This window comes from Phaethon aethereus (assembly GCF_964289735.1).
Source record: "Phaethon aethereus genome assembly, chromosome: 16".
Taxonomy (NCBI): Eukaryota; Metazoa; Chordata; class Aves; order Phaethontiformes; family Phaethontidae; genus Phaethon; species Phaethon aethereus.
In genome coordinates, this window is record NC_138592.1 from 16985640 (window position 1) to 17001646 (window position 16007).

The window sequence follows — 16007 nt, forward strand, 5'->3', positions numbered from 1 at the left end:
CCAAATAACGCTAGCCTGTGACACACGTCTTGCTGTAATGTGAGCTCTCGGACGACGTCAAAGGCACCGCCACCTTCTCCTGTGTAGAAAGGTGGCCTTGTTGGTTGGAGGCCCTTCAGTTAAAGCTTGAAACAGAATGGCTTCTTTCTTCAGAACAGGGACATGTGTGGGGCCAAACTGTTTCTCAGGCCAGGGACCCCCCTGCAGAGCTGACAGTGGACAGAGTGGCAGCAGCCCTACAAGACCTGCGTCAGCACCTGAAGCAGACTCAGCAAGATCTGGTAACGTATGTCTGGTGCAGCCAGAGATCCCGTCCCTCGGCGGGACAGAACCAATGAGCAGAGTGCCCAAGCCAGAATGGGGGTAAATTCTTGTAGGGCAGGTTGGCTTGCTGCCGTGGGGAGTAAGGAGAATGATGATAACAGCTACCATTACTGTCCAACACCCCCTCCTGCCTTGGCTACTTCTGCCTTAGCGTTTGCACCTCTTTGTCTCCTGCCAGCAGTGAGGTGATGCTTCTCTTCTCTCCTCTTCCAGAATGATGCGAGGAAGAAGATAGAGGACTTGGAGCTGGAGCTGAGCAAGAGGCAAGCTGAGAGGGACCATTTCAGCGCCCACAATCAAGAGCTGCAGAAACAGTTGTCTCAAAGCCAGGAAGGTACAGCTTCTCCTTTCCAACCCACTGACCCCGTCCTGTCTCACCAGCGGGGTTCTCTGATACCAGGCGGAGGGAAAGTGCAGTGCCCAGAGATGGGAAAAGGAGTAAAACAACAAGCAAGAGACTTCTCAGTAGAACTACTAGTGGAAGCTTTTGAGAGAGAAGGATCCAGTGGCTGGCAGTGCATCTCGCTGTGCTACCGGTGACACATGTGCAGAGGTGGTGCCTTCGGGTCACGGGTCACTGCTAGGTAGGGGTAGCTTGATGCCTCACAGCATCCGTCTCCATATGCTCTGTAACAGCACCAACCTGCAAAAAGGCTTGTCTTTAGTGACTTCCTTTTCCTCTTACGTGGCAGATTCACCGAGCGTTAGTTCAGTGTTAAGTTCCTGCGTTATTGCATCCTTTCTTCCGCTGCTTTTCCTCGTTCCCCGGTGCCTCGTGCTTCTGCATCCTTCTTACCTGTTTTCTTGCTGATACTGATTTGGTGTCTGAGCTTAGAGCCATAGCAAACACAGGTTCTGACTTCCCTAGCCACTTCTTACTTACGCCTTTGCTAACGTGTTCACGTTGGGTTTATCTACAAACTGTTTTTCACATGTAGCTAGTCACCTCTTCCTCTAATCTGCAGGCCATCCCAGAGCCTCCAGGGCTATTGGCCTCTCTACATCATAGCTGGACAGGCATCCCTGCTCCTTCCTCTGTCATTGTTTTCCCACTCTCCCCATCAGAAAAGCTTTTTCATCTCATCGCCTTGTTTTCCGTGTCTCAGACTGCAGGAACAGGGAAGGGTGGGCATTGCTCATTGCCTCTGCCACAGGCTGTCGCCTGCTCATGTCCTGCCTTTACGTGCTCAGCATTTCTTCATGTTCCCGCTCTGAGATGGCACTGCTGGTCATTTTTCAGATTCTTTACAGGAGAGATCGTCTCAGGCCTTAGATCATCCCTTTTTCTGGAACAGCCGTAGTTTTACCACATGTGTTACATATGATAAGAGCTTCTGTACTTTAAATTCTGCCATTGGATGGATCCTGCTTGGCCCACGCCTCAGTTCTTTTCCTCTTTAGTTCCTGTCTATCAGTTTGGTCTATTGGCTTAGTTTTAGCTCCTGTCTATCTGTAGTCCTCCTTGCTTCAGGTCTCGGTCCTGGTGTGATGCTCAGTTGTTCTGGCCTTGCTGTTGTCCTAGTATCACTGGGATACTTCCTTTCTTCTTTTTTCTGCCCATGCACAACGTACTGCCCAGCGTCCTTTTGGACAAGTAGCAAAGTGCATCTTCAAGCACAACACTGACATCTGTTCTTTTCTCTAACGTCTCTTAAGTCTTCCTGGTCAATTAGCTGTGTTATAGTCAGTCTTTGCTTTTGCTGCTGCTTCCTTTTCCTTTCGCGCACTAGATCTGGCTCTCACCTGCTGTCTGTGTCCTTGCTTCGTGGACGTTGGTTCAACCTGCTTCTGACACTGTGGGTGATGTGCTGCCATGCCCTTAGCCCCGGCCTTTCAACAAGCAGAAGAGCAAACACATTTTCATATTCTTCTGAACCTTGCCACATTCCATTCTTCTTTTTTTTCTCTGCCTGGAAGTTTCCTGTACTCATGTCTACTTTGAAAGCCCGTGTGGGCTTAGTCCTGGAAAACACAGACAGGCAGAGAAAAAATGATGTTTTCTCGATGGGGTGCAAATCAGGGTTTGGTTTTGCTTCGCTTTTCACCTTCTCCTTCTCCTTCCCCTTTGCTGCTGCAGAGACACAGATGGCAGAATGCAAGAAGAACTCTCTACAAGCTGCCTTGCAGGAAGAGGCCACTGCTCTAAAGGAGGAGGCTGTGACTCTGCATCAAGAGGTGGCATCTTTGGCAAGGAAACTGGAGAGCACCGAGAAGCAAAGGAAGGATGTCCTGGTGAGGCTGGCAGATGCCGTGAAGCGCCATTCCTTACACTTTTTTTTTGCCTTCTGTTACTAATTCTGAGGAGCAACTTTTGCCGTTGCAGAGCTGATTTTGGGTGGTGGTGTACAGGTTCAGTCCAGATGTGAGAAGATGCAGAGTAGTTTCCCTCATTTTCCCCTTCCTTCCACTCCTCCTTCCTTGTTTCCCAGGCTTTTGCTTTCCTGCCAGGCCGTGTAGCTGCATTAGCAGGGTCATCGCCTTGGGTAAGAGAAGACAGTCCAGAAAGGAGAGATTACTAAGATGACCAATGTCACAGACTATGTGGAGAGACCACAGACCACTACAAGAGCAGAATACTGCTTAGACCAGTGGTGTTTTTTCTGGTTTAACATTTCCAGTTGCGTTCTTGTGAATAAGTAGGAAAAGATGCCATAGTCATAGAAAACTCAGTTATGATTTGGGGTGTTTATTTTCCTCAGTTCTGAAGATTTCTACGCTTGAAGCTTAAGTCAAGGTAATTTCCAAACTTGTTGCTTACCTTGCTTACTTACTTACCTTGCATGGTTTGGCAATTATTGGTGTCCAAATCCATATGTAGATTTCTCAATGTCTGGATCAGGAAAACAGGGGGAGAAGACAAAGCTGGATAATAACAGAAAGTTGTTCAACATTGCCCGTCTGAGCACAGACAGCGGGGAGAAAACAGAGGCATTTGGGAAATGAAAGTGCTGATCCAGCTAAATATGCATGTCTGCAAGGGGAAAACTAGTCCTGATTTCAGCCACAGAAACGCAGAGTGATAGACTGTGATCTGACCATTACTCTTTCAAGAGAGGACAGTGGGGTTCTAGAGGATGGTACCATGAAAATTCTGCACAGTAGAAGTCCAAAACCAAAAAAAAAGGTGAATGAGGTATTCTCTCTTCCCATCCTAATAGAGAGAACTTCATCATGCCACTGCCCAAATGATGCTTAGTCTGGACTTCAAATCCTGGCTGCAGTTCTGGCAGCTCCTGCCCAGAAGAACACACTAGAGCCAGAAGAGCTTCCGAGAGGGGCAAAAAGAAAGATGGGGCTGGCTGAAGAAGCTGGGCAAGACGCAACCTAAAGAGTGGTGCAGGAAAGGGCTCCACCGTCCTGAGAGGCAGGGAGAGAGGGGGCAGCGGTCGTTCACTCTCTTCTCCGGGAGATGAACAAGAGCCACCTGATGAAGGTAGTGAGAGCCTCTGCTGCAGGCAGAGGACAGGAGGTGGTGTACTTACAGCAGAGCAGGCCTGTTGAACGCCTTGGCAAAGGGTGCTGCAAATACAGCAGGTCTGCATGGCCTCAGGAGGAGGCTGCGAAAGTTCTCACAAGCTGGAACAGTGCTGGGCTTGGGGAGGTATCATGTCAGTCTACCCCACCCTGAGGCTTTCTTCCCAGTGTATGCGCTTATAGGCAGGAGAGTAGCTCAGACATTTGAGCCAGTGCAGCTGTTCTTACATGACCAATATTTTCCCACTTCTCCATTTCACAATGACTCCAAAAATCAGCTGTGGACAGAGTTTGGTAAACACAGTGCACTTCCCAAATCTTCGTTGAGAGACAGCAGAACATTTACATCGAGCAGGGAAACCAACTGAATAGCTGCTAATTTCTAGTAAAAGCTCAAACTTCAGTGCTTGACTGCCACTGGAGCTGGAGTTCAACTCTTGTAGGAAAAACAAATGTCTAGATATATTTTAGACCTATATATATTTTTCTGTATATATATATATGAAAATAGATATTTTCCTCCCTGTTTTGCAGCATGAACGGGAGAGGCTTCAAGCAGTTGGAGAAAAACTGGTATGGAAGATAAAACTTCCTCAGGAATCAGTCACAGGCTCTGAAACCCAAGCAAATACAGCAAGAGATGATATGAATCACTCCCGGGAACATGAACTCCAAACTACATTGTCTATCTTAAAAATTGAAAATGAGGACCTGAGAATGCGGTGGGAGAAAATCCAGATGCTACAGAAAGATGCAGCAGAGGTGAAAGCTTTGCAGGATACTCTCACTCACATGACTGCCCTCCTGTCAGAGAGGGAGGGAGAATTGAAGTTATACCAGGAACAGATGAGAATGCTGGAAAAGCAGAAAGAAATGCATAAAACTGCTCTTGATCAGGTTATTAAGGACATAGCAGAGGAAAAAGAGAAGACAGAATCCCAGCAAGAACACATACAGGAGCTGGAGAAGCAGCATGAAAAACAAAGGACTGCTGTCAGCAAGATGAGCCAAGAGCTGGAGGAGAGAGACCGGAAGATCAGATCCCAGCAAGAAAAGATTCGGGAGCTGGAGAAGCAGCTGGAATTGCAGAGGGCTGCTGTCAGCAAGATGAGCAAAGAGCTGGAGGGGAGAGACCAGGAGATCAGATCCCAGGAGGGGAAAATAATGATTCTAGAGCAACGCGGTACATCACAAGTGAGAAATCTGCTTGCGGATCTTGATCATATGAAAGGAAACTTGAAGGAGAAAAACTTAGAGCTTATGTCTCTGACTCAGCAGATGCAGGAACTGGAAAAGGAGAGAGAACAGGTAAAATCTCTGCATGCAAGCCTTGAACACCTGAGGGCACTTCTGAAGGACAGAGAGAGTGAGTGTGATTCTCAAAGGGATCAGTTAAGTCTCTTGCAGCGGTACAAGGAACAGCAAGAGGGACACCTGCAAGAGCTTCGTGGTAAAGTAGAGAAGATGACAGTTTCTTTATCTGAAAAAGAGCGAGAGCTTGAGTCACAACAAAAGCAAATCCAGGAAGCTGAAGAAGTCATGGGAATGCAGTTAAGGACTGTCCGTGACCAACTGGAGCAGACCTCAGCAACCTTAAAAGAAAAGGACAGACTCCTAGACATGCACAAGCAGCAAACAAGGAGCTATGAGGAAAAAACAGAAGAACAGATTAATATCTTACACAGAGACTTAGAATACACTAAGGCAATACTGAAAGACAAGGATTTAATGATTGAGTCTCAGAGGGAAGTGATTGAGGCCTTCCAAAAACAAGAACAAGACTCTGAACAGCAGAAGGAAATTCTGCAGCATCTTCAAGTGGCACTACAGGAGCAAGGACAAGAAATCTTATGCCTTAGAAAGCAATGTGAGGCACGCAAGGAAAAGGAGGAAAAGCATGCAGCTGAGCAAAACACATCTCAAACACATCTTCAAGCACCAAAACTGACTCTGAAAGACAGCGAAAAAAAGATAGAGGTTCTGGAGGAGACTATCTCTAGGCTTCAACAGCAAAAGGAGGAGGCAGTGCTGCAGACTAAAGCCATCCTGCACAAACTAGAACGTGCTGAATCGTTTCTAGAAGCTAGAGATCAAGAGATAGTGTCTTTGCAAGAGCATGTCCGGGCCCTTCAGGAGCAGAAGGAGTTGGAAGGCAAGCAGGCCAAGAGTCTAGAGCAGGATCTAGACAAAATGAGCCAAATAGTGAAGAAGAACCATTTGGAGTTCCTCAGGCAGACAGAGCAAATGAACATGTTGCAGCTTCATGAAGAAAGCGTGAAAGAAGCACTAGCATCCTGCCAGAAGCAAGTGAATCTGCTTGAGGAAGTGGTGAGGAAGAGAGATGAAGACAATGCAACTCTTCTGCAAAAACTGGAGCTCCAAGAAGAAGACCTGGAGGCCTTGCAGAATCTCCAGCTTAGGCGAACCAAGAAGAACGAAGAGCTTAGACAGCACGGAGAGCAAGAGAAGCTCCTGGAAGAAGGCTTGCTTGAGAGGGAAGGAGAGACCAAGGCTCAAGGTGAGCTACAAGAGTTAGAAGAGGAAATAAGAGGTCTTCGGGAAGACCTCCAGCACGTTCAGCAGACTCTGACAAAGAAGGATGAAGAGATCAAGCGCCAGAGAGACAGAGTCAGGTATTTAGAGAAGACTCTGACAGGGAGAGAACGAGAGCTTAGGAGGCAGAGTGAACTCGTGAAAAAACTGGCATCAGCTTTGCGATGGAACGGTGAAGGGGAGACCCTACAGAAACAAATCCAGAAACTCCAGAAATGGGAGGAAGAGGAAGCCGAGAAGAGGAAAGTTCTCCAGGAGAGAGACCATCTCCTGAAAAGGCAGAAGGAGCTAAGCCAACAACTGGAAGATGAGAGGAGAGCAAAGGGGGAAGAATTGGAGCGTGTGGTTGCTATTTTGAAGCAGACTGAAAGCGGAGAAATCGAATGGAAAGAGAAGGCACAAGCACTGACTCTTGCCCTCACCAAGAGTGAAATGGCCAATGGGACTCTGAGGCAAGAAGTAGCCATCCTGCAGAGTATGGTTTCGGAGAGGGACAAGGACCGGTTTCATCTTCAGGTAGGCACTGTGATTGATCATCAGTCACCTAAAATGTCTAGAAGGGATTCTAAAGATGTTTCCCATAAAAACATGGGAATATATGTTTCCCATAAAGATATGACCTGCTTGGCCAAAGAAACCAGGATTGCAGCCAGCAGGCTTGCCTGTCTGTGTAGCTGCGGCCAGAGACCGTTCACATGCTCGAATGTGTTCTGTTGAGTCCAGAAGTACTCAAAGAACTACAGAGCTTGCTGTGAAAACTCAGTCAAGTCCAAAGGTTGGGGGTGGGTAATTCCCATCTCCTGTCTAGGCAAGTTTAGCCGGCGTGTCATGGTTAGGATTGGGCATGGAAAGGAAAGGGCACAGCGGACCAAACTAATGCGCTAAACTTGGTAGAATTTTATAGCGATGTCTGAACAGCAGCTACACTGCCGGTGCTTAGAGGATGCTTTCAGAGGTGCAGATTTCTGAGGTGCAGCTTTTCCACTGTATTAAATAGAATGGAATTTGTAGCGTTGCCTGATCAGGGTAAAAGCTTCACTGCACACTCAGGATGTCCGTGTGCCACAGTCCAAAAAGCACGAAGGCAAATTTGTGCGCATTTCTCCAAGTTGATGTGGAGGAGGGCCCCTAGGAAGAACGTGTGTTGTTTTGGCCTGTGGACCAGGAGGAGAAGAAGGGACTTGGCACTGTCCATTCCCGAGTCCGCTCACTCTCCCTGGCGTGTTGATCCTGGCCCTCCTAACCTTTATGTGGCACCAGCTCCCATAATCTCCTCTCTGGACACCCAGCAGGCTGTTGCAGAAGGGGAGCAGCTACCGTGGCTCTCGGAGAAGGGACTCCTGTTGCAGCGGCTGGAATGCCTGCAGCGAGCAGTTGCGAGGCTGGCACATGAGAAGACGGAGCTGCAGCAGTTCAATGCTGAGCTCAGGAGGACTCTTGAGCAGGTAAAACAGGCTTTCGCCGCCTCTGCAAAGCCTCGCGGTCCTCTGGAGCACAACACATTTGCACAGGCAGCGCTTTGGAGTCCTCTGCTTGTTTCCTTCCCTCTCCCACTTCCCCCTGTGGACACACACTTTTCTACTTTCCCTCTCTTCTGGCACCCCATTGCCCTCACAAATGCACATTCACTCCGGTACCACCCTTCTCGCCCACACACCCATTTGACTCTCGTGTGTGTCAGGAACTGTTTCCTCTTGCTCTTTCTCTTTGCACAGTCTACATCGAGCACCTTCTGCCCGTAATGTTCTCTGGTGCAATGAACAGTCTCTGAGCAGACATCTTCTTGCCATGGCGTGATGTCCAGAGGTCCTTTTGCTCCTTGTTCGGTGGCAGGTTTCTGTGACCCTTTCTCCTCTGCAACGTGCAGGTGGAACGTGAACGGAGGAGACTGAAGAGAGTTTATGGTGGTCGGTCGCTGCCAGATGCCCGTGGATTTTCTCTCTCGGAGTCTGACCAGCACAAGATGCCTGCTTCTAGGGAGGTGAGGACAGAATCTGACTTGGTGGGAGGAGGCTGTGGCCACAAGGAGGAACAATGGCAACTCCCAGTGGCAGCAGCCCCCCAGTACAGACCTAATAACGGAAGTTGAATATATTCAACCGTGCCCCGACCAAACTGGAGACTAAAAAGAAACGCTTGCGTTTTCTTCACAGGAGGAGTCTCCTGCTCGCTGCAGTCGATTATCTGAGCTACAGAACCAGGTGAGGAGTAGGAGAGCTCTCGCCAAAAACCACTGTGGCTGTCCTGATGGGCACAGCTTTGCATTGTGCTTCAGGCCGAGTTTTGTCTGGCTGTCAGGAAGGGACCACCCCAGGCACTGTCAGTTAGACACATCTGTTGGCCCTGGCCAAACAACATCATTCACCTAGGTCTAGTCTCTGACTCGCCTCAAGGTCAGGCAGGGTCGGAGGAAAGTCAGAAAACTGGAACTTGCCTGAAAATAGAGAATATTCCATGGATGTTCCCCTTGAGTCTTACTCATCTTGTTGACTGCTTCCATTTTCCCTTGACTCCGTTAACAGTGGAGCTTGCATCGTATCAGATCTGCAGGGACCTGAGGGAGTGCCAGCACTTGTAGCCTTCAGGCGATTGTTGGTCTCATACTGCTGTGCCGTGCTAATCGTGTCTTGTGGTTTAGCCCCAGCCAGCAATTAAGCAGCACGCAGTTGATCGCTCACCCCCCGCCCAGGTGGGATGGGAGAGAGACTCGGGGAAAAAAACCTCATGGGTTGAGACAAACACAGTTTAACAGGACAGCAAAAGAAAAGGAAACAACAAGGATAACAATAATAACATTAGTGATAAAGGAATATACAAGAACTGGTGATGCGCGGTGCAACAATTGCTCACTACCCGGTGATCCATAGCCCATCCCTGAGCAGCAATTCCCACCCCCCCACCCCGACAACTCCAGTTTATACGCTGGGCGTGACGTTATCTGGTGGGGAATATCCCTTTGGCCAGGTTGGGTCAGCTGTCCTGGCTGTGCCCCCTCCCAGCTCCTTGTGCACCTCCCTGCTGGCAGAGCCCGGGGAGCTGAAAAGTTCTTGACTGAGTAGAAACACTACAACTACTTAGCAACAACCAAAAACGTCAGTGCGTTATCAACATTATTCTCATACCAAATCCAAAGCACAGCACTATACCAGCTGTCAGGAAGAAAAACGAAAGAAAAATCCCAGCCAAAACCAGGACATCGTGATCCCAGTATCGGACCGAGTCAGAGACCTAAGCTCTTTTTATCGGTGTAAGAATGTACATTCCAGCTACTGAACCCTACTGCATCCTCTGACAGTGGTGCTGGCAGCAGCAGCAGCAGTCGCCAGACTGCGCTTCCGTGTACTTTTATGGGTCTGGTGCACCCCGGTCTCCCTGAGGCGGTGAATCTTCACAGGCGCTCAGGGCAAAATGCATATTTATGTCAGTCAAGTATGCATGTCCTTACTCATGAACCAGCCAAAAGGGAAAGCACAGGAGAAGTCGTATCTTTTCTAGATACAACAGGGGTTAAACTTTATCAGTTCTCAAGTCTTCCAGGTAGGTATGCTAGAAATGTGAATAGGGCTGGCTGGCTGGCTAAAAATTGAATTAATGCAGCAGAGCCTGACCTTGCTCTTCAGTTATCTAAAGACAGATAAACACCCTCCCTCCATTTCCAAATCATGTTTCCTTCTGAGCCTGGTCTTAAGAGAAAGCAAAAGGAATGCAAAACTGTATTTAATGAGTGTGCAGAACAACTTTCATCGAGGTTGGGTACGTGTGTATAAATACAGAACCAACATCAAAAGAACATGAAACCAAAGGTTACATACGAGCGTTGAAAAACATCCACACCAATAGTAAGTGAAGTGAAATAATCCCCCTGGGATTTAACATTCATGCAAGCAGAAACAAAACAAACTAAAAAGGACAAAATAACTTTTTTCTTACAAGCGGGCAAGCTTTTTATTTAAGAAAACAATTTTAGTTTTTCAGCATTTCCAGTGTTTCTTGTTCCTTCAGACACGTGAATATTGCATAAAGACAGGGAGGAGAACTTGTGTTAAAACAAGCGAAATGCCCAACACTTACTTTGCAGAGAAAAAAGATGATCATCATCAGGAGACGGTCAGAGGTCCTCAGGGCATAAAGATTACCATGGTATAAGGATATTAAGAAATAATTCTGGGGTCACATAAGGTTTGGGTAACGCACTTTTTTCTGAGAAAGTCGGAGATGTTAGGGGCTTGATTTTTTATGAAAAACGCTCAGGACATTTAGAATGCCAAACAGAAGTGAAATGTGGTTTGAATCTGTTTCAGCAGCTGTTACCCAATGATGAGATGACAGTGCACTTACATCTCTTAAGAGCATGAGATTCATAGGCTACCTGTTTCAAAACACTGATTCGTGTTAGTCTATAGACATGTCTGCGTTAAAACAGACATATATACCATACTGTGTCAATAAATAACTCGGAATATCCCAATGTGGTTGTAACTAATAAAACCTGACATACAGTAACTCTGAAGAAAGACCTTCATGAGGTTTACCCACTCACACAGTATTTAAAAGTGAAAAAAACTGGAGAGCAATTGCTGGTAATCTGATTTTGGTGGCTCCTCATTAGCTTTCTCCTCATTGGCAAAGTAATTGAATTTAGCTAATGTTAGCAAACTTGTATGTAACGTCAGTCTTTTTTTTCCTAGTCTAAACAGGACCTCTGTCTTAATGGAAGGATTTCTGCCAAGCCAAAGACAGAGAATCAAGGCTCATAGATCTGAGAAATGGGATCAACTCCGCTGGGCGAGGGCACTCCCTGCCTTTTACCTATATTCCTCTCAGATTCTGCTGGCGCCGTCAAACCTCTCCTTATGATGAGTATTAGAATCTATAAAGCATTATTTCAGGCAAATGATTTCTGGGGACAAAATGCGAGTAAGTGAGAACAAAAACACTGGCAAGGAGAGAGAACTGAAGGGTACACTGAAGGGTAGGGCTGCAATTCAGAAGGACCTTGACGGGCTGGAGAAATGGGCTGGACTAAGAGGAGCCGGGAATCCTTCCTCTCAACCACCTGTCTTAAGCCTACAAAAGCCCCCTCCTCGCCCAGTGGAGGGATAGACTGTCAGAGTTACAGCACCCAGCACTCTCTAACATGTTATCTTTCCTTCCTGGTTTTTGCTGGGAACAAAAACACTATTAACGACTTGCCCTTGGTTGTGCAAATGAGAGGTTTTGTTGCAATTATCTTAATGATCATTTTAATCCTAATTCTTTACATTCTTTTTCCTGGCACTGCTGACTTCCTGTTTGGTCAGCAGACTGCTTTTATGTTTTTGTAATAAAGGCATTCTTTAACTCTTGTTTCCAGAGCTGATGTGAATATACAAACCACTTACTTACTAAAAGGACAATCAATTAGAGGACTGACCCTGAAGAAGTGGTCAGTGAAACCTTACTAGAAGTCCTCTTCCCAGGTAGAGGGCAGACGCACAGTCCTTTCCCTTAGCCAACAGTGCTCCTTCTCCCATCAAGCAATTCAGTGATCTGTTTTACACATCAGACTCTAAAAAGTTCTTGAGAAATCTCAAGAACAGTTGAGACAAAGGTCACACTCTGTCTTTGTCTTGAGCACAGCTGCTTCCTGTTTGGCTATTCTGAGGTTTGAACAACCTGTCCTTTCAGGGCAGAATCAGCAGCTTCAACTCCTGATAATGAGATATTTTCTGTCTTGTTGAAAGTTTAAATTCTACATGAGTCTCCACAGAATGAATTCACTAAAGAAGAAAAGGGAGAGTGGAAGGAAAGTTTACTCATTGCAAACAAAATCCAAACCTATAGTTTGCAATTGTTAAAAGCCAAAAAAAGAGTGGTGGTGAAAAAAGATGCTGGGAACTGAGTTTTAAAGATAGGTGGGTGGTGGAGAATGCTTTTTTTTTTTAGTAAGAGTTGATTTCAAAGTCACTGACAGAAATAGACTGTCAGACCTGCTGCTGACATTTACAGCTGATGTCAGACATTGACTGTAAATTTAGGCAAAAGGTATATTGGGGGGTGAGGAACCAGAACAAAAGGAGAAGGAGAGAAGGGAAAGGGAACACCGTCCCCAGAGAGCAGCCAAGAAGAGCAGCAACTAGATTTTCAAGTGTGTCCTCTCACAGGCATCCCCTCTGCTATGGCAGGGGGTTCCCAACACTTCTCCTATATAATAACTGCACGCTTCTCCTCAGGATCTTCTCAAATGTCCTATTAGCCACTACTCTTACAGTCATAATCAGGGTATGCCTTTCTCAGGGGGAGGTGTGGCTTGCTGATTAGCTAGAAGAGGAGCCTTGGGGAGAACGCAGGTCACCAAGGCATTAGGACATGCTCCCTGCTCTAACTCCTGGACTTTACTTCCACAAAAGGCTGATAAACACAGGTGTCCAGGTTTGCAGGCACCCTACCCTTCTCTTTCCACTGAACACTTCATCTACAGTCTGCAGAAGCAACCAAACATCCAGGACATAAGGAACCTCCTCCCTGCAAGCTAGAGGAGGACCCAGGTGTTTAGGACTTCTTCAAACCCCCACTTTCCTCTTACCGATGGGAGGACAAAGGCATGCAGGGTCAAAGCACCCTCCTCCTACTCTAACTTCAAGGTTCCCACCCAGCTGGCAGGAGGATCCAGAGCCCAGGGCACAGGCTCCCACAGAGGAATCCTGTGATGGACCCTGTGAAGGACCCCAGCTTCCATGCTCCATGAGGAGCCACAGCCTTGATGCCTGTCCTGCTTATAGAGTCCTGGTGCCACTGGGGCAGAAGTCCCCACTGGATGGCAGCACTCTTCCTCTTCCTGGCTGGAGCCACCCCTCATTCCTATGGTCCCCAGAAGCTCACAGACACACTTCCCACTGATGTCATGGCTGGCCTCAGCTCCTTCTTGCACCCTATGCTCACCACAGAAGATAACTGCAGATAAGAGACAGAAGCCATGTATTCAGTCTTCCCAGTCTTGAAGGCACATGAGCCTCCACCTTCTACAACTGGTCAAGGGTCAGGGCACCTGACAGTGACGTGCGGAAAACAGACTCCACAATCTATAAGATTGTAAAGTAGGTATGTTTATTCAGCGCTGGGCAGCACGGGGGGTAGTCCCACCAAAAACCGTGCGTGCCCAACGCGGCACTTACTTCAAATATATACAGCAAAGTGTTGCATATACATAAAGTTTAGCAATATACCTATACATATGCATGATCTATCCCCGCTTCGTATTAAAATGAGTTCTTCTCCCATCTGCGCTTGCGTGTTGCCTCCTGGTGGTGGTCGTCGGGGGTCGTGGGGATGAAGGCCGGTGGTTCCTCTTCATCACTGCTAGTAACCTTTTGACTTTGCGCAGGCTCCGTTGTTTTTTGGTTTCTATCCAAACTGCAGAGTCAGTTTTAGCTAGTTTCTTGAGGTAAGTTCTTAATTCTTATCAGGGACCGTCCTTGTGAGGAGCCACAAATCTTCTTGCTCCTTTCAGTTTATCAGGACCTGTCTTTGGGAGGAACTACAGTTCTCCTGCTTTAACAATAGCTAACAAGATTTCAAGCTTCATCTACTAATTAACTGCTAAGACTCCCTTAACCCCTTCTCTCAGTCCCCCCTTTTTAGAAAAGTTAGTAAATTCTTTTACTAGATTTATTTCTGATACTATTTCTAATACAATGTTTCTTTATCTAACATTTTCAAAGTACTTGTTAGATTCCAATTTGCGTCGTAATTGGTTTTTCTTCCATTCACTATAAGAGTCTCCTGTGTTCTGAAAACACCAGAGACCACATCGAACTGTAATACAGAGAGTTATAACCAAAGAGATAATCGCAATTATCAGAACAAATAATTGTCTTAACCAAGTCAAGTTTGGGAGCCAAGAAGTCAACTTATTCCAAAGATCAGAGAAACCCAGTGAAGTGTCATCTAGTGTTACTAGGTGTAATATTTTTGACTGTTTCCAAATTTGGTTGATGTCTGCGGCAATTCTTTTACTCTGATCAATGTAAGAACAACAACTACTATTAATCACTGCACATGTTCCTCCCTGATTAGCAAATAAAATACCTAAAGCCATCCTATTCTGTGCCGCAAACAGTCGCAAACTCTCTATTTCTTTTTGCTGAGACAACAGGGCATCTCCTGTTGCATTTAAAGACAACTCCATTGTTGCTGATATGTTTAGGATAGCTTTTTCAAGTTCGCTTACTCCTAACCAAGGGAGGAACCGTCGAGCGAAACTGTGAAAACTAGTAGGTCTATCTATCAATGGGTTATTCCGTTTTACTCGTACCCAGGGGCTCCTCAGGACTCCTGAAGGTACCTCAGTTTGATTAACGATCCTGTATTGTGTTGTGAGATACCCAAGAGTACAGGTCCCTTGCCAAGCTCTGGGTAATATCTTTTGTGCACGTCCATCTCCACATAACCACCAAGTCCCTTGAGGGGTTGGACATATAGGTACTGGGCTTGCCACGTTACTCCTTCTTTGGGCAGTTATATTAAGATAGATTCCATTCAAAGTAGGTCGTCATTAACCAGGTTACTTAAGGTTCCGATTGATTCCTGTTCTGTAAATCAATGATAGTACAGTTTATGGTGCTCAAATTAAAGCTTCCAAATTGAGGGGCGCTAATACATGCTTCGGAGCTCTTGTTCTTACATCCCTCAAAAAATATTCCTCCCTCCAGGACCTGAAGTTCAAATTTAGGTCCTCTTTCTCTAATTGTCACCTTAGTTTGACACTCTAGTTTGGATGTGTTTCCTGACTTCCACATGTCCACCTCAGTGACTTCATTAATTATAGACCAATTAGAAGACATGACTCCAAAAGTGGGTATCTCCATCTGACCTCTGGGAAGAGCTATGCACACCCAACAGCTAGACAAGTTCATGTTATCTACTATTGATTTAGTCATTTGTACATACATATTTTGGTCCCATGTACACACAGCTTTTGCCCATAGTCCCATTATACAAACGATCAGGGTTCGTCTTTTCATTGGAGGCGTAATTTCAAAGGTCCAGCTAATGTTGACTTCCATGGTAGCCGAGGAGCTTTCTTGACTCTGGTATGATGAATCCAAGCGTTTTGTTCTTTAATTTTAATTGCTGTAAAAGAGGTAAGGAGGACTTGGAAAGGTCCTTTCCATTGTGGCTCCAGAGTCTTTTCTGCAAGAGATTTTACATATACGTAGTCTCCTGGTTGTATATTATGTACAGGTCCATCCAAACCTCTCCCCCTAGTCCCAATTACGTGTTTTCTAATATTATTGAGTTGTTTTCCTAGGGCAACCATGTAAGAGGTCATGATTTCGTTTCCAGCTTGTATGGATATTCCTCTCTGTATTCCATATGGTTGTCCATACAAGATTTCAAATGGGCTCAGTCCCTCCTTCGCCCTTGGCCTAGTTCGTATACGCAAGAGGGCTAAAGGAAGAGACTGAGGCCAGGCTAGGTTTGCTTCCTGTCCTAGTTTCACAATCTGTTGCTTGATCAGGTGGTTCATTTTTTCTACTTGGCCACTTGACTGGGGGCGGTATGGGGTATGAAGTTGCCAATCTATGCCTAAATGGTGGCTAACTTGTTGTACTATTTTTGAAACAAAATGTGGTCCCCTATCAGAGGACATTATCATTGGGACCCCAAAACGTGGT

At 46.4% G+C, this 16007-nt stretch overlaps 1 protein-coding gene across 1 annotated transcript in view; it reads left to right on the forward strand.

The window, feature by feature from the left end:
* LOC309410752 (uncharacterized protein) overlaps positions 1 to 8615 on the forward strand; it is a gene marked incomplete at its 5' end in the record, with an annotated part of 61450 nt that extends 52835 nt beyond the window's left edge. Inside the window, 6 exon segments of the mRNA XM_082007198.1 lie at positions 156 to 281; positions 538 to 658; positions 2402 to 2556; positions 4333 to 6867; positions 7641 to 7796; positions 8219 to 8615. Coding sequence (XP_081863324.1) covers positions 156 to 281; positions 538 to 658; positions 2402 to 2556; positions 4333 to 6867; positions 7641 to 7796; positions 8219 to 8440 — 3315 coding nt within the window. The 3' untranslated portion in view covers positions 8441 to 8615.
* Positions 8616 to 16007: the final 7392 nt, after the last annotated feature.